Genomic DNA, 22,577 nt, shown 5'->3' with positions numbered 1-22,577 from the left:
ATGCAAAAAGCCGTTTTGAAAAGTCACTTTTAGTTCTTGAGAAATAAATTTTTGAAATGATCCCCAATTTTTTCGAATTTTGCTATTTTCGCCGATTAAGTTTTAAAAATTCGTATAAAATCAATTTCTTAGAATATAAATATGAACATTTCCCAAAATGTTAATAAAAGTGTGCTTTTTCTAATGAACCAACCCGTTTTGAAAAATAACTTTTAGTTTGTGAGAAAACAATATTTGAAATTTTGATAATTTGCAATTTTCATCGATAATTTTCAAATTTCGCCATAAAATTAATTTCTTGAAGGATCCTTGTGGAAATATCACCAATTATTAATTAAAGTATCCTAATTTTAATGCAACAAGCCGTTATGAAAAATCGCTTTTAGTTCTTGAGAAATAAATGTTTGAAATGATCGAAAATTTTTTCGAATTTTGCAATTTTCGACGATTAAGTTTTAAAAATTCGTATAAAATCGATTTCTTGGAATATGAGTATGAAAATTTCCCAAAATGTTAACAAAAGTGTGCTCTTTCTAATGAACCAACCCGTTTTGAAAAATAACTTTTATTTTTTGAGAAAACAATATTTGAAGTTTTGATAATTTGCAATTTTCATCGATAATTTTCAAATTTCGCTATAAAATTAATTTCTTAAAGGATCCTTATGGAAATATCAACAATTATTAATTAAAGTATCCTCTTTTTAATGTAAAAAAACGTTTTGAAAAAACACTTTTAGTTCTTGAGATATGAATTTTTGAAATAATCGCGAATTTTTTCGAATTTTGCAATTTTCGCCGATTAAGTTTTAAAAATTCGTATAAAATCGATTTCTTGGAATATAAATATGAACATTTCCGAAAATGTTAATAAAAGTGTGCTCTTTCTAATGAACCAATCCGTTTTGAAAAATAACTTTTAGTTTTTGAGAAAACAATATTTGAAGTTTTGATAATTTGCAATTTTCATCGATAATTTTCAAAATTCGCTATAAAATTTATTTCTTGACGGATCCTTGTGGAAATATCACCAATTTTTAATTAAAGTATCCTCTTTTTAATGCAAAAAGCCGTTTTGAAAAATCACTTTTAGTTCTTGAGAAATAAATTTTTGAAATGATTGATAATTTTTTCGAATTTTGCAATTTTCGCCGATTAAGTTTTAAAAATTCGTATAAAATCGATTTCTTGGAATATGAGTATGAAAATTTCCCAAAGTGTTAATAAAAGTGTCCTCTTTCCAATGAACCAACCCGTTTTGAAAAATAACGTTTACTTTTTGAGAAAATAATATTTGAAATTTTGATAAAATTTTCGATGTTGCAATTTTCATCGATAACTTTCAAAATTCGCTATTAAATTTATTTTTTGACGGATCCTTGTGGAAATATCGCCAATTATTAATTAAAGTATCCTCTTCTCTCTTCGTTAGTTAAATCAACATCATCTTATCAGCTTTACAAAAAAATTACAAAAAAGCTTTTGAAAAATTTTGTTTAATTTAATTTCGCAATTTGATTTAAAATAGTTCTCAAAAGACGTAAAGGTTATCATAACAATTTAACAAAATTAAATTTAACAACAAAATTGCATAATTTATTACGTTATTATTATACTATATTACTTCAAATAAATAAAAAAAAAAATTGTATTTTTATTTTCCAAATTAATTTTTCTTGTAGGAATCAATATATATATGTAGAGTCTACTTTTCCAATTGAAACATATTAAACGAATTGTTTAAGGTCACCATTACTTCACGTGTCATCAAAACACGCAATATATTTCATATTCATAAACAAAATTATCAATATTAAGCTGTTATTTGCAGAAAGGTTTCAGTCGTTTAATATCACTCGAAGTGAAATAATGTCGCTGTTAATTCTTTCATTACTACTTGGAGTAATTTATTACTTTTATCAAAAGCAAACTTTGAAAAAATGGATAAATTTAAATATTCCCGGACCGGAGCCGATTTTCCCGTTCGGAAACATGAGCAAATTCGTCACTTTACGATCATCTCTGACCATGGTTTTCACGGAAATTTACAAAAAGTTCGAAAATTGTCGTTATGTTGGGATTTTTTTGATGAATAGACCTGGCGTTTTGATTAGAGATCCAGAATTAGTCGAAGAAATTTTAGTGAAGAATTTTTCTAGTTTTCACGATAACGATATTCATGTAAACAAAGAGGACGATGTAATTTTTGGAAATAATCCTTTTGTTGTTAAAGGAAGTGATTGGAAAGACATTAGAACTCAACATTTACTTAGTTTAACCGGATCTAAGGTAAAAAAAAATTTTAAATCGCAAAAGTTAAGATTAATTTGATTCCAGGTTAAGAATATGTTTCCTGAAATAAATGAGGTAGGTGATAAAATGGTAAAATATCTTAAAAGTGAACTAAATAAAACAGAAATGTATTGTATGGATGCTTTGGAGTTAATGGCACGATATACGACTGACGTTGTAACATCCGTTGCTTTAGGAATTGATGCGAAATCGTTCACAAGTGAAGAACCAAAGTTGAGGAATGCGGGAAAAACAATTTTTGAACCAAACAAAAAAAATGGATTGAAAGTGATAGCTTTATTCGTCATGCCTTGGCTATCGAAGGTAATTTCATTAAGATTAATTTCGAAATCCTTAGAAAATTTGTACAAGAAAATGATTGAAGATGTTGAAAGATACAGAGAGGAAATGAATTTAAAAAGAAACGATTTTTTCGAACATATAAAAGAATTTCGGGGCAAAAAAATGTCGATTGAGAATATAATGACTCAAGTCGGCGGTGTTTATATCGATGGCTTTGGAACAAATTCGAGCGCCTTGAATTTTATGGTTTACGAATTAGCCAAGAATGAGGATGTGCAACAAAATTTAAGACAAGAAATTAAGAAATACCTAAACGATTGCAACGGGGTTATAACATTTGAAGGTGTCCAAAGTCTGGAATATTTAAACGCCGTGATTCATGGTTAGTTTGATTTTATGAAATTATTGTTTTATCAAAATTATTTTGTTTTAGAGTCATTACGAAAATATCCACCATTTCCACAGTTAACAAAAGTATGCACTCAAGAGTACACATTCCCAAAATCAACAACAAAATCGTCCGAGTTTAAATCAGAAATTGGTTTACCCATTGTTATCCCAGTTTATGCGTTGCAAAACGACGAAAAATATTTTCCAGAGCCGGATGTCTTTAAACCAGAACGATTTTTACCGGAGAACAAAGAAAAAATTATTAAATACACTTATATGCCGTTTGGAGATGGCCCCAGAATTTGTATAGGACAAAAATTTGCTTTGTTACAATCAAAAATCGCTTTATTAAAACTCGTATCTAACTTTAATATGAAATTAAATTATGACAAAACTAAAATGCCGGTGGAACTTGATCCATTCGGGGTAATACTTGCCGCGAAAGGGCGATTATGGATTAATTTTATAAAAATAAATTAAATAATAAATTCTTCATATTAACTATTTGATTATTTTCTTTCTTTCTTTTCCTAAAAACATTTTTTTCACCACCAAACTCAAAATAAATTCAAAATACCTTACCTGTGATTGCAACCAATCCAAGTACATCCTAACAATCATTCTTAAGATAAATCTTTGTCGATCAGCGTTTGCCGCTTCATCTCCATCTTTCTCTCCCTTCTTGTTATCCATCTACGATTCGAAGTTATTTGGGAATTTATATAAAGAAATTTCAATAAAAAATTTTTTTACCTTGGCAAGATGTATGAAGTACTCAATTAAAATTATTAATGTATTAAGTGGAAGCATTCACACCATGTATTTATATGCTTGTTATCGTTATAATTGTTGGTGAAACCAATTAAAAGCTTCGGAGTTATCGAAATTTCCGAGAAAATTGTATTTCTTAATACATAGATTTTAAACGGTTTTTTGAATATGTCGTATTCTCGGGAATCTATCGTTCGTGCTAAGTATGAACAAAATACTTCGTTCTAATCGTATGTAATTCAATCGCACAATCGTCTAAATTAGTGATTTTGCGAAAACCCGGATATCTGGTTATCCAGCATTTCTATCCGGTCATTATGGTTATAATTTCTGGTAATTTTATCAAAACTTCAAATATTGTTTTCTCAAAAACTAAAAGTTATTTTTCAAAACGGGTTGGTTCATTAGAAAGAGCACACTTTTATTAACATTTTGGGAAATTTTCATACTCATATTCCAAGAAATCGATTTTATACGAATTTTTAAAACTTAATAGGCGAAAATTGCAAAATTTGAAAAAATTGACGATTATTTCAAACATTTATTTCTCAAAAACTAAAAGTGATTTTCCAAAACGGCTTGTTGCATTAAAAAGAGGATACTTTAATTAATAATTGGTGATATTTCTACAAGAAATTAATTTTATGGCGAAATTTGAAAATTATCGATGAAAATTGCAAATTATCAAAACTTCAAATATTGTTTTCTCAAAAAATAAAAGTTATTTTTCAAAACGGGTTGGTTCATTAGAAAGAGCACACTTTTATTAACATTTTGGAAAATTTTCATACTCATATTCCAAGAAATCGATTTTATATGAATTTTTAAATCTTAATCGGCGAAAATTGCAAAATTCGAAAAAATTGGCGATCATTTCAAAAATTTATTTCTCAAGAATTAAAAGTGATTTTTCAAAACGGATTTTTGCATTAAAAAGAGGATACTTTAATTAATAATAGGTGATATTTCCACAAGGATCCTGCAAGAAATTAATTTTATGGCGAAATTTGAAAATTATCGATGAAAATTGCAAATTATCAAAATTTCAAATATTGTTTTCTCAAAAACTAAAAGTTATTTTTCAAAACGGGTTTGTTCATTGGAAAGAGGACACTTTTATCAACGTTTTGGGAAATTTTTATATTCATATTCCAAGAAATCGATTTTATACGAATTATTAAAACTTAATCGGCGAAAATTTTAAATTCGAAAAAATTGTCGATCATTTCAAAAATTTATTTCTCAAGAACTAAAAGTGATTTTTCAAAACGTCTTTTTGCATTAAAAAGAGGATACTTTAATTAATAATTGGTGATATTTCCACAAGGATCCTTCAAGAAATTAATTTTTTAGCGAATTTTGAAAATTATCGATGAAAATTGCAAATTATCAAAATTTCAGATATTGTTTTCTCAAAAACTAAAAGTTATTTTTCAAAACGGGTTAGTTCATTGGAAAGAGCACACTTTTATTAACATTTTGGGACATTTTCATACTCATATTCCAAGAAATCGATTTTATACGAATTTTTAAAACTTAATCGGCGAAAATTGCAAAATTCGAAAAAATTGTCGATCACTTCACAAATTTATTTCTCAATAACTAAAACTAATTTTTCAAAACGGCTTGTTGCATTAAAAAGAGGATACTTTAATTAATAATTGGTGATATTTCCACAAGGATCCTTCAAGAAATTAATTTTATGGCGAAATTTGAAAATTATCGATGAAAATTGCAAATTATCAAAATTTCAAATATTGTTTTCTCAAAAACTAAAAGTTATTTTTCAAAACGGGTTGGTTCATTAGAAAGAGCACATTTTTGTTAACATTTTGGGAAATTTTCATACTCATATTCCAAGAAATCGATTTTATACGAATTTTTAAAACTTAATCGGCGAAAATTGCAAAATTCGAAAAAATTGTCGATCATTTCAAACATTTATTTCTCAAGAACTAAAAGCGATTTTTCAAAACGGCTTGTTGCATTAAAATTAGGATACTTTCATTAATAATTGGTGATATTTCCATAAGGGTCCTACAAGCAATTAATTTTTTAGCGAATTTTGAAAATTATCGATGAAAATTGCAAATTATCAAAACTTCAAATATTGTTTTCTCAAAAACTAAAACATAAGGACATAAAACACATAAAAGAATATACTAACTTTTCAAATAGTTTAGCAAAATTGGAAATTATCGAAATTAGTCTATAGTTTGAGAGGGCACAATTGAAGGGCTCGGTGCAAAAACCGGTCAGCTCCACTTTTTGATGAAATTGCTTTTTTGCCTGAACTTGGCCCTACTCAGCAGTGCGCATCGTTTGGTGTAAAGAAATGGCTATCTCCACCGTTGTAAACTGGAAGTTGCATTAGAAATGGAGCTGGCATTAATTTGATGTTATAACTTAGAAAACAGTTTTTTAGTGACACTGTAAAGTTTGAAAAAATGGATATGACCGCTTTTTGCACCGAGCCCTTCAATTCTTGATCGTTTCCATCGTTCAGGAAATTCACAGGACGTAATGGACAAGTTAATAATAAATTTAAGAGGGCAAGCAAATATATAACGGCAGTCTCTGACTATAAAACTTGGCAACAAATCATCTCCAGCAGTATGCTTATTAGAAAATGTTGCCATTAATTTAATTAGCTCCTCTTCTGTAGTGGGATGAAAAGAGTATGGCAACGGATTGAAATCAGATTCAGTGAAAGTTCGATCAGTAGATACAGTGTGAACAGCAGAAAACATGTTAGCAAAAGCATTTACAATATCTTGAGGATCAGCAAGAACATTGCTCTCATTTCTTAGCTCGGAGAAAATTCCATATACTGGACGGATTTGTTTTGATGGTATCTTGTATGTTGTTACGATACTTAATGTCGTTTTTTAATATTAATATGCCTCATTGACATCGGTATGGGAAAGCACAAAAGACCAATCATAGTTAAAGAAGTGATCATATAATGCATTGTAATTTGCTCGATGAGTTGTAAATTATCAGAAGATGGGAACCGCTGTTGATTGGTAGGAGTAGAGTAGTAAACCTCCACTTCAAGACTGGGATGATAAGAATCTTCTGGTACAAATGGATTATCAGATCTTATTATGTGAAAATTCAGGTCAGCATTAGAGATCAACAAATCCATTCTGCCATCTTCATTTTAGACTAGTTAATTAAAATAGACTTGTCATTAATAAGACACCTACAGATTACTAAATCTATCATAGGTACTGTTGCACGAAGATGACTAGTATCGATAATGTCAAATGGTATGGTGTTTTAGTGCAAGCAAAACCCCACCGCTCCTCCCACGATTAATCACTGCAAAATCCTTATCCTTACAAATAACATTATAATAATTAGTAAAAAATTAATAACGTTGTTATAGAAAATGTGGGTTTTTGAATTCAAACCTCTAACATTTTGGTAATAAAAAGAGAAGGAATTTTGCCTGTTAGGTGTTATCAGTTTTCCGAATTGGCTTGAATAATAGAAGGAATGCCATTCCGGTATTTAATCTTTAAGTGCTAATGACAAACCTGATATAAATAAATTGCTTGAACTTGGTTATTATCTGCAGTGTTTAACACTTAAAAGAGATATTAATTCCTGTGAAGGGTGGAGTACTAAATGTTAGTCAAAACCTAAGAAAATAATTTAGAACAAAAATTTGTAACCTTGATTTTCTTTACATAACTACTAAAAATCGACGGTAATGATGCAAATAATTTTACAAGTTGATTAACTAACTATAGCTAATTAGATATAAATTCGACCATAAATTGATCACCTCATATATATAACATATAACAATATATGGTTTCATAAACATATTTTAGATCGTGCATGTTCGTACCACGGCTTTGTTGTGTCTTCATGATCAAGATAAAAAAAATCTGCGTGGGAATAAGATATCAAAACTGGAAGTTGATATGATATCCTCTATTTATCTTTAGTTATTTCGATTACTAGGAATGTGTACTTGCAATACGTTCTATTTAAGCGATCATAACTTTATTATTATCACCAAAATTCCGTTTATTACCTATTTGATCAATTTATTTAATATCATAAAAACTTCTTAGAGGTTATTGTACAAAATTTAACAAAATTTTTTTAAAGGATCGACATGCAGAGCCATCTTTTAATCAAAAGCTGAGTTATATTATACGTATAATTTTTTTTATTTTGAACTTTTGATAAGTTAAGAGCTTTTAATTGGTTTACGCCAAAAACTTGCGATACGGAGCGTATAAATACCGGGTGCAAATGCAGATTTTTCCATTCAATTATTAAGTGCTTCGCACATCTTGAACAAGGTAACCTCAATAAACTTTAAAAGTGTTTAAAATTAATTTTAAATTTTTGTTACAGAACTTTTTAGAAGAATTTCGAGATGGAGAATAAAAAGTCGAGAGAGAATGAACAAACGGAAGCCGATCGGCAACGTGATTTTCTTCGGATGGTTATTAGAATTTATTTGGATTGGCTGCAATCCCAGGTATGATTTAGATTTTTTTTGTGTTTGTTGCTATGGAAAAAATAATATTTTTAGGAAAAGAAAGAAAAAAATTAATAATCAAGTTTTAAGTAACTTTATATAATCGATCTAGTTATATAAGAATTTTTGCTAATTTAGTTCTAAATATGAGTTAAAAATTTTTTTTGGAAATTTTGTCCAATACACATTTTCAAGCAATCTCCAAAAGGCGTAATTTAGTAATTTTCCGTTTCTGTATAAATTTTATTATTTCAATAATACTTGGAATACAGATTACATTAAACTTAATTTTTAACAATGCACATTTTTGAGTCGATAAAATGTTTCCCCAAATCATAAATCAAACTAACAATGAATCACAGCATTACATATTTTAGATTTTGAATATCTGTAATTCCAATCTTTTAAAAATTCTTTAATTAATAAATTATTTTAATGGAATCAAATGTGGCTGTGATATTAAGTTTAAGTCTTAATTTTATTTTATCGTGATTCATATTTAAGATCAGTTAAACAATGTGTGTTGTAATAGGCAAAAATTCAATATAATTATTATTTTATAATATAAATTACGATATGTGTTTAATTGATCTTGATTTATGTTGGTTTGATTTCTTTTTATATACACCATTGTGTTCCTAAATATTTTCCACTGATAAAGCCCTATATTCTACCCCATCTCGCAGTTGTAAATCATTTTGTGCGAGTCATCGTATGGTGGTTTATGTTCGAGCGAGATTAGGAAGAATATAATAAATTCGTTTAATAGGTTCGAACTTTGCTCAAACTTCTCTGTATATATATGATCCACATATGTAGATGATACTGTAATTCTGACTTTGTATTTTGATCCGCAAGTTGCTTCTGACCACCTTCAAAAGCATCAAAACGAAGATGAGAAATGGGTGGAAAGTTGGAAAACGAAAATTAATTGCGAAAAAGCTGTATTGAGCTAAATGCAGAATTGGCAAGTTCCATACCAGTGGAATATGTCCATGAATCGATAAAATTTAATTCAACTGGTGGAGATATTCCACTGCTATGGAATATGTCTGTCTTGTGTTTAGTACGACTTTTCTCAAAACAAATTTTTATCTCGATCATTCTGCCGATTTATTTGATACGTTTAGGTGTTTTTGAATGTGGTTGGAGGTATCTTGCGGGTTAGCACAAAGCCGGAATTACGGTGTCTTCTACAAATTTTCTTAAAAGTATCGAGCCAAAAACGAATTTATTCTTTTTTATTTTAATTTATTTATTTATTATACGCGGATTATTGTGTTCATCACCATACGCGTAACGTTGAGGATTTGATTTTTCGAATTGATTTCATTAAAATTTAATATTGATATCGTCCAATTTGAAAATCGTCCTTTTTGTATTTTACATTTAAACTGAACCGCCTACTCCTAATTTTTTATCAGTCGAAAATATTCTTTATTAATATAGTATTGCAATGATACTCAACTTAAACAGTACAGGGACGCAGCTTTAAAGTAATATATTAAGATTTTATATAAAACAAAAAAGTTTATTATTAATATTATTTAAGTTATTTTTTTTTAACTAAAAACAACCAGATTGAGTTACTGCCAAACTTTAGATTTATTATAAGCGATTCTGTGATTTAGTTTTAAGTAACAAAATTGAAGCTAATTATTTAAATTCTTTCATTCTTCCATTTTAGTATTATCTTACTTTAAGTTAATTTTAAATTAAATAGGATGATTTGGGGATAATTCTATAAAGTTACAATTTGAGAATCACCGAATTTAATATTTTTAATTATTGTAATATTATTTTATGCCTTTTTGGAGATTAAGTGAGGAAGTTTTAAAAACAAATTCAACGAGAAATGAAAAATAAAGGAATCAAATGGAGAACAGCAAAGAAGCAAACTACAAATTTAAAAATAGTTAGAAATGTTTGAGATAATACAACTCATATTTTATTGTATTAATGAAATATTTTAAATCAATTTGTATTGTATTTTTATTATATTATATTAATCATAAATAAATGTTAACGATTGAAATTAGTGTTATAATTTAATTCCATTAAATTTCTTTAGCCGTTTTGACAGATGTGCGGCTAAACTCGATAGTTCTAGTATTGCACTAGCACTATCACTAGAACTAACACAAGACCTAGAACTAGAAACATTCGGGTTTAGCCGAACGTCTTTCAAGACGGCTAAACCCGAATGATTCTAGTTCTAGGTCTTGTGTTAGTTCTAGTGATAGTGCTAGTGTAAAACTAGAACTAACACTATACCTAGAACTAGAATCGTTTGGGTTTAGCCGTCTTTAGAGACGTGCGGCTAAACCCAAATGATTCTAGTTCTAGGTATAGTGTTAGTTCTACATAGTAACAGTGTTAGTGTAAAACTAGAACTAACACTACACCTAGAACTAGAAACATTCGGGTTTAGCCGAACGTCTCTCAAGACGGCTAAACCCGAATGATTCTAGTTCTAGGTCTTGTGTTAGTTCTAGTGATAGTGCTAGTATAAAACTAGAACTAACACTATACTTAGAACTAGAATCATTTGGGTTTAGCCGTCTTTAGAGACGTGCGGCTAAACCCAAACGATTCTAGTTCTAGGTATAGTGTTAGTTCTACATAGTAACAGTGTTAGTGTAAAATTAGAATTAATACTAGACCTAGAACTAGAACCATTCGGGTTTAGCCGAACGTCTTTCAAGACGGCTAAACCCGAATGATTCTAGTTCTAGGTCTTGTGTTAGTTCTAGTGATTTAGTGCTTTAAACCCGAATGATTCTAGTTCTAGGTCTTGTGTTAGTTCTAGTGATAGTGCTAGTGTAAAACTAGAACTAACACTATACTTAGAACTAGAATCATTTGGGTTTAGCCGTCTTTAGAGACGTGCGGCTAAACCCAAACGATTCTAGTTCTAGGTATAGTGTTAGTTCTACATAGTAACAGTGTTAGTGTAAAATTAGAATTAATACTAGACCTAGAACTAGAACCATTCGGGTTTAGCCGAACGTCTTTCAAGACGGCTAAACCCGAATGATTCTAGTTCTAGGTCTTGTGTTAGTTCTAGTGATTTAGTGCTAGTGTAAAACTAGAACTAACACTATACCTAGAACTAGAATCATTTGGGTTTAGCCGTCTTTAGAGACGTGCGGCTAAACCCAAACGATTCTAGTTCTAGGTATAGTGTTAGTTCTACATAGTAACAGTGTTAGTGTAAAATTAGAATTAATACTAGACCTAGAACTAGAACCATTCGGGTTTAGCCGAACGTCTTTCAAGACGGCTAAACCCGAATGATTCTAGTTCTAGGTCTTGTGTTAGTTCTAGTGATTTAGTGCTAGTGTAAAACTAGAACTAACACTATACCTAGAACTAGAATCATTTGGGTTTAGCCGTCTTTAGAGACGTGCGGCTAAACCCAAACGATTCTAGTTCTAGGTATAGTGTTAGTTCTACATAGTAACAGTGTTAGTGTAAAATTAGAATTAATATTAGACCTAGAACTAGAAACATTCGGGTTTAGCCGCACGTCTTTCAAGACGGCTAAACCCGAATGATTCTAGTTCTAGGTCTTGTGTTAGTTCTAGTGATAACTAGTGTTTAACCGTCTTGAGAGACGTGCGGCTAAACCCAAATGATTCTAGTTCTAGGTATAGTGTTAGTTCTACATAGTAACAGTGTTAGTGTAAAACTAGAACTAACACTACACCTAGAACTAGAAACATTCTGGTTTAGCCGCACGTCTTTCAAGACGGCTAAACACGAATGATTCTAGTTCTAGGTCTTGTGTTAGTTCTAGGTCTTGTGTTAGTTCTAGTGATTTAGTGCTAGTGTTAAAGTAGAACTAACAATTTACCTAGAACTAGAATCATTCGGGTTTAGCCGTCTTTAGAGACGTGCGGCTAAACCCAAATGATTCTAGTTCTAGGTATAGTGTTAGTTCTACATAGTAACAGTGTTAGTGTAAAATTAGAATTAATACTAGACCTAGAACTAGAAACATTCGGGTTTAGCCGCACGTCTCTCAAGACGGCTAAACCCGAATGATTCTAGTTCTAGGTCTTGTGTTAGTTCTAGTGATTTAGTGCTAGTGTAAAACTAGAACTAACACTATACCTAGAACTAAAATCATTTGGATTTAGCCGTCTTTAGAGACGTGCGGCTAAACCCAAATGATTCTAGTTCTAGGTATAGTGTTAGTTCTACATAGTAACAGTGTTAGTGTAAGATTAGAATTAATACTAGACCTAGAACTAGAAATATTCGGGTTTAGCCGAACGTCTCTCAAGACGGCTAAACCCGAATGATTCTAGTTCTAGGTCTTGTGGTACTTCTAGTGATAGTGCTAGTGTAAAACTAGAACTAACACTACACCTAGAACTAGAAACATTCGGGTTTAGCCGAACGTCTCTCAAGACGGCTAAACTCGAATGATTCTAGTTCTAGGTCTTGTGTTAGTTCTAGTGATAGTGCTAGTGTAAAACTAGAACTAACACTATACCTAGAACTAGAATCATTTGGGTTTAGCCGTCTTTAGAGACGTGCGGCTAAACCCAAATGATTCTAGTTCTAGGTATAGTGTTAGTTCTACATAGTAACAGTGTTAGTGTAAAACTAGAACTAACACTACACCTAGAACTAGAACCATTCGGGTTTAGCTGAACGTCTTTCAAGACGGCTAAACCCGAATGATTCTAGTTCTAGGTCTTGTGTTAGTTCTAGTGATAGTGCTAGTGTAAAACTAGAACTAACACTATACTTAGAACTAGAATCATTTGGGTTTAGCCGTCTTTAGAGACGTGCGGCTAAACCCAAACGATTCTAGTTCTAGGTATAGTGTTAGTTCTACATAGTAACAGTGTTAGTGTAAAATTAGAATTAATACTAGACCTAGAACTAGAACCATTCGGGTTTAGCCGAACGTCTTTCAAGACGGCTAAACCCGAATGATTCTAGTTCTAGGTCTTGTGTTAGTTCTAGTGATTTAGTGCTAGTGTAATACTAGAACTAACACTATACCTAGAACTAGAATCATTTGGGTTTAGCCGTCTTTAGAGACGTGCGGCTAAACCCAAACGATTCTAGTTCTAGGTATAGTGTTAGTTCTACATAGTAACAGTGTTAGTGTAAAATTAGAATTAATACTAGACCTAGAACTAGAACCATTCGGGTTTAGCCGAACGTCTTTCAAGACGGCTAAACCCGAATGATTCTAGTTCTAGGTCTTGTGTTAGTTCTAGTGATTTAGTGCTAGTGTAAAACTAGAACTAACACTATACCTAGAACTAAAATCATTTGGATTTAGCCGTCTTTAGAGACGTGCGGCTAAACCCAAATGATTCTAGTTCTAGGTATAGTGTTAGTTCTACATAGTAACAGTGTTAGTGTAAGATTAGAATTAATACTAGACCTAGAACTAGAAATATTCGGGTTTAGCCGAACGTCTCTCAAGACGGCTAAACCCGAATGATTCTAGTTCTAGGTCTTGTGGTACTTCTAGTGATAGTGCTAGTGTAAAACTAGAACTAACACTACACCTAGAACTAGAAACATTCGGGTTTAGCCGAACGTCTCTCAAGACGGCTAAACTCGAATGATTCTAGTTCTAGGTCTTGTGTTAGTTCTAGTGATAGTGCTAGTGTAAAACTAGAACTAACACTATACCTAGAACTAGAATCATTTGGGTTTAGCCGTCTTTAGAGACGTGCGGCTAAACCCAAATGATTCTAGTTCTAGGTATAGTGTTAGTTCTACATAGTAACAGTGTTAGTGTAAAACTAGAACTAACACTACACCTAGAACTAGAACCATTCGGGTTTAGCTGAACGTCTTTCAAGACGGCTAAACCCGAATGATTCTAGTTCTAGGTCTTGTGTTAGTTCTAGTGATAGTGCTAGTGTAAAACTAGAACTAACACTATACTTAGAACTAGAATCATTTGGGTTTAGCCGTCTTTAGAGACGTGCGGCTAAACCCAAACGATTCTAGTTCTAGGTATAGTGTTAGTTCTACATAGTAACAGTGTTAGTGTAAAATTAGAATTAATACTAGACCTAGAACTAGAACCATTCGGGTTTAGCCGAACGTCTTTCAAGACGGCTAAACCCGAATGATTCTAGTTCTAGGTCTTGTGTTAGTTCTAGTGATTTAGTGCTAGTGTAATACTAGAACTAACACTATACCTAGAACTAGAATCATTTGGGTTTAGCCGTCTTTAGAGACGTGCGGCTAAACCCAAACGATTCTAGTTCTAGGTATAGTGTTAGTTCTACATAGTAACAGTGTTAGTGTAAAATTAGAATTAATACTAGACCTAGAACTAGAACCATTCGGGTTTAGCCGAACGTCTTTCAAGACGGCTAAACCCGAATGATTCTAGTTCTAGGTCTTGTGTTAGTTCTAGTGATTTAGTGCTAGTGTAAAACTAGAACTAACACTATACCTAGAACTAAAATCATTTGGATTTAGCCGTCTTTAGAGACGTGCGGCTAAACCCAAATGATTCTAGTTCTAGGTATAGTGTTAGTTCTACATAGTAACAGTGTTAGTGTAAGATTAGAATTAATACTAGACCTAGAACTAGAAATATTCGGGTTTAGCCGAACGTCTCTCAAGACGGCTAAACCCGAATGATTCTAGTTCTAGGTCTTGTGGTACTTCTAGTGATAGTGCTAGTGTAAAACTAGAACTAACACTACACCTAGAACTAGAAACATTCGGGTTTAGCCGAACGTCTCTCAAGACGGCTAAACTCGAATGATTCTAGTTCTAGGTCTTGTGTTAGTTCTAGTGATAGTGCTAGTGTAAAACTAGAACTAACACTATACCTAGAACTAGAATCATTTGGGTTTAGCCGTCTTTAGAGACGTGCGGCTAAACCCAAATGATTCTAGTTCTAGGTATAGTGTTAGTTCTAGTTTTACACTAGCACTATCACTAGAACTAACACAAGACCTAGAACTAGAATCATTCGAGTTTAGCCGTCTTGAGAGACGTTCGGCTAAACCCGAATGTTTCTAGTTCTAGGTGTAGTGTTAGTTCTAGTTTTACACTAGCACTATCACTAGAAGTACCACAAGACCTAGAACTAGAATCATTTGGGTTTAGCCGTCTTTAGAGACGTGCGGCTAAACCCAGATGATTCTAGTTCTAGGTATGGTGTTAGTTCTACATAGTAACAGTGTTAGTGTAAAATTAGAATTAATACTAGACCTAGAACTAGAAACATTCGGGTTTAGCACGTCTCTCAAGACGGTTTCAATAATAATATGCAACATAATGATGACATACGTTAAAAAAATAAACAGGGTGTTGTTGATTTTTTGAAAATATTGAAAATCAATAGAAACTCCCAAGTTATCAAAATTTCCAAGAAAAAATAGTTCGGTTGCTGATTAAAAGATGGGCTAATGCTGCATTTATTTAGGTGTAACAAAAATTTTTCCATTAAAACGATATTAAAAATATTTTTTTTAAATTTTTATCAAATTTCTTGACAATTATTTTACAATTTTATTAAAAATTTAAAAAGTTTTTAAATATATTCCAATATTTATTTATTATTCATTATACTTATCGATTGTAGTATTAATGTTGAAATTGATAAGTTAATTAAGAATTAAATTTCATCAACTTTTCTTTTAATCGTGCTTTTAATACCATATTGCCAATGATAGATTTTTTTCTATCCAAAGTCAAACTCAATACACCGTGACGACAATCGAGATAAGCAATAATGATAAAAAAAATTAGAATATGACATGCTATTATCCAGGAACCCCATCATATACAGGTGGTCGAATAAACTTGAGACAATCGAATATGTGGAAATCGAAAAAATTTTAATTATTTAACAATTTTTTTAAATGCAACATTTTTATTTAAAAAATTAATTTTATTTAATTTATTTTTACGTAAAACAACGATTTCTATATATTAACTTTTCTCATGTTAAAAGAATAACCCTGTATATATTTAATATTTATTAAATTTGAGTTAATATGCGCAATTAATCTTAATAGATACATCATTAGCAATATAATAAAAAATTATATTTACACTAAAATCGCAATAGTTACATGCCGACGATTATCTACGTCAATTTTCGACGTCGTATATACGGACGTCGCGACGCTCTGCGTTCAGTCTACGACGTGGTTTAATCCCGAAGTAATCTCCAAAACCAATTGAGATCAATTAGATCAATCTATGTTTTATTTTATTTAGTCCAAAAAGCTAGAATAATATATATCCAAAGAATAAATATGGTTCAAGAAGAAAGTAGTACACCATACAACTACGATTATGACTCTGGAACTTCTTTTACAACTTTTAATTGGGCCGAATTGACGCCGACGTTAATGGTTTATTCTGTAACGTTTTTGGTTGGATTGTGTGGAAATAGTTTGATCATCGTGGCGACGTATAGATATCGAAAGATGCAGAGCGTGACAAATATTTTGTTGGCTAGTTTGGCGTCCGCAGATCTTTTGCTAATTGTAATATGCATACCGGTGAAGGTACGTAATCATTTTTCTTACAAATGCTTAGTATATTTGTGTTTTGGAATTCGGTATGCAAAGGTTTGTTTAAACTTGTGCTTTATTATCTTGAACGTTTAGAGAACGGTGCGTCCGTGAGTCATTCCGTTCATTTCCACGATTTTTGTGCAGTGTAAAAGCTTATATTTATAGAGAAACACTTGAGCTTATTTCGAGACGTTTTGATTTGTATTTAGTAGAAGAAAAAATAGAAATAATGTGAAATTCCTTTGTTATTGCTTAAAATTCCTAAAAGTTTATCTTATTTTAGAGACTACCTATCTGTTATTTTAACTGGATCGTTTTTTAAATGTCTAACATTTCCAAACATTTACTCTTTTTTTAACTTCTCTTCATTATTATTTCAACTAATTTAAAATTTTAAACCGTTTCCTCCTTATTTTTTGACAAGAATTAATAAATCATCAAACATCCGAAGAGATCTTGTTTGTTATGATAGCTGTAGTGTTTATTTCACCCTGTCTTAGTTCTTCATCTACGATCAAAAGTTTTTACTGCAATATTTTACTTTTCTATTAACTCAGTTTTATACTTAGAAAGAATAAATAAAATTAAATTTTAAAATAAATTAATTTTATTATATTCACTAGTGATTTAGTGAAAAACTAGAACTAACACTATACCTAGAACTAGAATCATTTGTGTTTAGCCGTCTATAGAGACGTGCGGCTAAACCCAAATGATTCTAGTTCTCGGTCTAGTGTCAGTTCTAGTGATAGTGCTAGTGCAATACTAGAACTAACACTAGACCAAGAACTAGAAACATTCGGGTTTAGCCGCACGTCTCTCAAGATGGCTAAACCCGAATGATTCTAGTTCTAGGTCTTGTGTTAGTTCTAGTGATAGTGCTAGTGCAATACTAGAACTAACACTATATCTAGAACTAGAATCATTTGGGTTTAGCCGCACGTCTCTAAAGACGGCTAAACCCGAATGTTTCTAGTTCTCTGTTTCTAGTATAGTGTTAGTTCTACATAGTAACAGTGTTAGTGTAAAATTAGAATTATTACTAGACCTAGAACTAGAAACATTCGGGTTTAGCCGAACGTCTCTCAAGACGGCTAAACCCGAAGTTTCTAGTTCTCGGTCTAGTGTCAGTTCTAGTGATAATGCTAGTGCAATACTAGAACTAACACTAGACCGAGAACCAGAAACATTCGGGTTTAGCCGCACGTCTCTCAAGACGGCTAAACCCGAATGATTCTAGTTCTAGGTCTTGTGTTAGTTCTGGTGATAGTGCTAGTGCAATACTAGAACTAACACTATACCTAGAACTAGAATCATTTGGGTTTAGCCGTCTTGAGAGACGTGCGGCTAAACCCAAATGATTCTAGTTCTAGGTATACTGTTAGTTCTACATAGTAACAGTGTTAGTGTAAAATTAGAATTATTGCTAGACCTAGAACTAGAAACATTCGGGTTTAGCCGAACGTCTCTCAAGACGGCTAAACCCGAATGATTCTAGTTCTCGCTCTAGTGTTAGTTCTAGTGATAGTGCTAGTGCAATACTAGAACTAACACTAGAGCGAGAACTAGAAACATTCGGGTTTAGCCGCACGTCTCTCAAGTCGGCTAAACCCGAATGATTCTAGTTCTAGGTCTTGTGTTAGTTCTGGTGATAGTGCTAGTGCAATACTAGAACTAATACTATACCGAATACTATACCGAAAAAAAAAGTTTATCTTATTTTAGAGACTACCTATCTGTTATTTTAACTGGATCGTTTTTTAAATGTCTAACATTTCCAAACATTTACTCATTTTTAACTCCAATATTTTACTTTTCTATTAACTCAATTTTACACTTCAGAAGAATAAATAAAAACAAATTTTAAACCAAATTCATTTTTTTAATATTTTTTCACCTTTTTTTAGATAGCCCATATTTTATTATCGTAATGGTCTATTAGTTAATAGCGGTATCGTTACATTTTCATAAAATGTGAACATTATCATTATTGCACGCGTAACACCCGATAATAAAAATTAACCCAAAAGCAATCCAAATTAAATATTATATAAATAAATATTTTCTTCTTTTTTCGATTATTTTTCAGTTGGCTAAATTATTTTCATACACTTGGACCATGGGTCTCATTTTATGTAAATTGGTGCACTATATGCAGAACCTATCGGCTATTTGTTCAGTTTTGACATTGACAGCAATTTCTATTGAACGGTAAGTTCTTTATTTATTTATTATTTAATTATTATTCATGAATTTTCTAACTATGAAAAATTGAGCAACTTTGAAAATTTATTTCTCAAAAACTAAACGGAATATTTAAACACGGTTGATTTCATTAAAAAGTAGAGACTTTTCTTTATTATATTTGGAAATTCCATATAATTTTTCCAAAAAATTAATTTTTCATGAATTTTTAAAGTTGACTCCCAAAACCTATCAAATTAAAAAGATTTAGACCATTTTTGAAAATTTATTCCTCAAGAACTAAACGGAATTTTTAAAAACGGTTTCTTCCACTAAAAAATAAACACTTTTCTTTATTATATTTAGAAATTCCTGATAATTTTGCCGAGAAATGAATTTTTTATGAATTTTTAAAGTTAACTCCAAAACTAATCAAACTATAAAAATGAGCAAATTTGAAGATGTATTCCTCAAAAACTAAACGGAATTTTTAAAAACGATTTCTTCCACTAAAAAATAAACAGTTTTGTTTATTATATTCAGAAATTCCTGATAATTTTGCCAAGAAATGAATTTTTTATGAGTTTTTAAAGTTAACTCCAAAACTAATGAAACTATAAAAAATGAGCAAATTTGAAAATTTATTTCTCAAAAACTAAACGAAATATTTAAAAACGGTTGATTTCACCAAAAAGTAGAGACTTTTCTTTATTACATATGGAAATTCCAGATTGATTATCTAAGAAATGAATTTTTAAAGTTATTTTCAAAATTAATTAAACTATAAAAAATGAGCAATTTTGATAATTTATTTCTCAAAAACTAAACGGATATTTTAAGAACGATTTCTTCCACTAAAAAGTAAACACTTTGCTTTATTATATTTAGAAATTCCTGATAATTTTGCCGAGAAATGAATTTTTCATGAATTTTTAAAGTTAACTCCAAAACTAATGAAACTATAAAAAATGAGCAAATTTGAAAATTTATTTCTCAAAAACTAAACGAAATATTTAAAAACGGTTGATTTCACCAAAAAGTAGAGACTTTTCTTTATTATATATGCAAATTCTAGATTAATTATCCAAGAAATGAATTTTTTATGCATTTTTAAAGTTAACTTCAAAATCAATTAAACTCTAAAAAATGAGCAAATTTGAAAATTTATTCCTCAAAAACTAAACGGATTTTTTAAAAACGGGTTCTTGCACTAAAAAGTAGACACTTTTCTTTATTATATTTGAAAATTCCAAATAAGTTTTCCAAGAAATGAATTTTTCGTGAATTTTTAAACTTTGCTCCAAAACCTATCAAATTTAAAAGATTTCGACCATTTTTGAAAATTTATTCCTCAAAAGCTAAACAGAATTTTTAAAAACGGTTTCTTCCACTAAAAAATAAACACTTTCCTTTATTATATTTTTATGCATTTTTAAAGTTAATTCCAAAATCTATCAAATTTAAAAGATTTAGACCATTTTTGAAAATGTATTTCTCAAAAACTAAACGGAATTTTTAAAAATGGTTTCTGCCACCAGAAAGTAGATATTTATCTTTATTATATTTAGATATTCCAGATAATTTTTCCCAGAAACGAATTTTTCATGAATTTTTAAAGTTGACTCCAAAATCTATCAAATTCAGAAGAATTAGACTATTTTAGAAAATTTATTCCTCAAAAACTAAATGGAATTTTTTAAGAACGATTTCTTCCACTAAAAAGTAGATACTTTTCTTCATTATATTTAGAAATTCCTGATAATTTTTCCAAAAAATTAATTTTTCATGAATTTTTAAAAATTTACAAATATCTTGTACTGGGGGTAAGTGTTATATAGTGTGATCTCTTCATTATTTCACTTCTTTGAGGACGTATTCATCATTGCAAGTATCCAACCAATATCACAGTATTTATTTTATAATACGCGATTTGCCTATTGCAATACCAATACTGTGATATTGGTTGTATACTTGTAATGATGACGTCGGGTACGATGATTAATTATATTAATTAACACACTGTATGTATCTGAAATCAAAGAAAGTGTCAAAATCAAGGAGTGTTAAATTGGATTAAAATTATAACATGTTTGGGTTTCTTTGAACATTTTATTTGTGATAAACAAAAACGTTAGTTTTAAATTTTAGATGTTCGTTTATTACTTTCATGTGCACATTGCGAAAATCAAAACAAGCTTCCTCCAAAACCATAACACGCTCCTAATTGTTCCAGTTACTATGCGATACTACATCCCATGCAAGCCAGATATATTTGCACCGTCAGCCAAGCTAGGAAGGTCATAGCAGTCACGTGGATACTAGCCATTTTGCTCGCAACTCCCGTAATATTTGTTCAGGTAAAATTAGAATTGATGAAATGACTTTTTTATAACTTTAGTACTATTTAGGAGCACATGAAAGTTGGTATTAATCAAACAGCATATTGGTGTTCAAAAAATTGGGAAAATAGTGGTTTATATAAAGCACACGAACTTTACATGTTGTTGCTTGTTTTAATAATTCCAACAATAATAATGACTTATGCCTATAAAAACATATGTTTTGAAGTATGGAAAGTGGTCGCATTAAGATCAGTGATGACAAGTAGAGAAGTTTTAGAGAAGTCAAGATGTGGTTCAATAAGAACAGATAATGTGTACATTAATTTAAATGATTCATCGAAATCAAAAAGTGTTGATAATCGAAATGAAGATACAAAAACCGTTCGTCAAGTAATACATATGTTGGTAGCTGTCGTTGTTCTTTTTGCAATTTGTTGGGGTCCGCTATTGATTGAAAATGTGTTAACAGCTTACGAAAAATTACCATTTGAAAAAATCGGTATACACAAATACGTATTAACCGCTTTTACATTAATGGCTTATGTCAATAGGTAAAATATGAATTTTAAGTATCCAGATTTCGCCGACTTGCAAATTGTGTGCAACGTTTCGTATATCTATTTTCTATTTTCAGCTGTATAAACCCAATAATTTATGGGTTTATGTCGAAAAACTTTCGGGATAGCTTTCAATCGGCTCTCTGCTGCTTTTCCAGAAGATGGCAGAGACAAAATGCGGTAAACACGACTAATTATAGCACAAGGCAGATCTCTAGATCCAGCACTCACACAAAACACACATCCATAAGGTAATATAATTGTATATAATATATAGAATTTTATTTATCGATTTGTTTTGTAGATAAAAATATGAAAATTTTAAAAATAATGCAGGAAATTATAAATGAAATATTTGTTCTGTATGTACTTAATTCTAAGAGTTTATATTTAAAATATAAATATGTTTCTGACAAAAAAAAATATTCGTTGTTTATTTTCTTTTTTTTTGTTTTAAAAATAAGCCGCCGATGATTACAGTAAGGAAGATGAAGGTTTATGTAATGTAAATATTTATAGGAAATGGATAATTGGTAAGTAATATTGTTATATTTATTTATACAAGTTTATATTTATTTCTAAACAAAATTTGGTTAAATATCTTTTGAATAGAAATCAACGACATCTAGTTTTTAATAGCCAAAAATAAAATTATTGTATATCTCGTTCTTGGAAGAGAAATCTGTTTTTATAAGAAATGATATTTA

The 22,577-nt window shown here is 30.5% G+C and overlaps 2 protein-coding genes across 2 annotated transcripts; both read left to right on the top strand.

Moving 5' to 3' along the window:
* Positions 1 to 1,823: 1,823 nt before the first annotated feature.
* On the top strand, positions 1,824 to 3,488 carry LOC111425545 (probable cytochrome P450 6g2). The gene is made up of 3 exons (XM_023059644.2): positions 1,824 to 2,288; positions 2,337 to 2,976; positions 3,028 to 3,488. The coding sequence occupies exons 1-3, from the start codon at positions 1,869 to 1,871 to the stop codon at positions 3,462 to 3,464; spliced, it is 1,497 nt and encodes a 498-aa protein (XP_022915412.2). The 5' UTR covers positions 1,824 to 1,868; the 3' UTR covers positions 3,465 to 3,488.
* Positions 3,489 to 16,429: 12,941 nt separating this feature from the next.
* On the top strand, positions 16,430 to 22,277 carry LOC111425602 (QRFP-like peptide receptor). Its single transcript, XM_023059731.2, has 6 exons — positions 16,430 to 16,778; positions 18,877 to 18,998; positions 21,205 to 21,328; positions 21,380 to 21,864; positions 21,948 to 22,121; positions 22,175 to 22,277. The coding sequence occupies exons 1-6, from the start codon at positions 16,524 to 16,526 to the stop codon at positions 22,176 to 22,178; spliced, it is 1,164 nt and encodes a 387-aa protein (XP_022915499.1). The 5' UTR covers positions 16,430 to 16,523; the 3' UTR covers positions 22,179 to 22,277.
* Positions 22,278 to 22,577: the final 300 nt, after the last annotated feature.

Source organism: Onthophagus taurus, chromosome 8 (genome assembly GCF_036711975.1).
Source record: "Onthophagus taurus isolate NC chromosome 8, IU_Otau_3.0, whole genome shotgun sequence".
Taxonomy (NCBI): Eukaryota; Metazoa; Arthropoda; class Insecta; order Coleoptera; family Scarabaeidae; genus Onthophagus; species Onthophagus taurus.
This window is presented reverse-complemented; position numbering and strand designations above follow the sequence as displayed.

Excerpts from the sequence above, each read along its gene's own strand:
- LOC111425602 (XM_023059731.2), top strand. The coding sequence starts at position 16,524 with ATGGTTCAAGAAGAAAGTAGTACACCATACAACTACGATTATGACTCT. Across the intron at positions 16,779-18,876 it reads TAATATGCATACCGGTGAAG|TTGGCTAAATTATTTTCATA; the intron begins GTACGTAATCAT and ends ATTATTTTTCAG. Across the intron at positions 21,329-21,379 it reads CTCCCGTAATATTTGTTCAG|GAGCACATGAAAGTTGGTAT; the intron begins GTAAAATTAGAA and ends AGTACTATTTAG.
- LOC111425545 (XM_023059644.2), top strand. The coding sequence starts at position 1,869 with ATGTCGCTGTTAATTCTTTCATTACTACTTGGAGTAATTTATTACTTT. Across the intron at positions 2,289-2,336 it reads TTAGTTTAACCGGATCTAAG|GTTAAGAATATGTTTCCTGA; the intron begins GTAAAAAAAAAT and ends ATTTGATTCCAG. Across the intron at positions 2,977-3,027 it reads TTTAAACGCCGTGATTCATG|AGTCATTACGAAAATATCCA; the intron begins GTTAGTTTGATT and ends ATTTTGTTTTAG.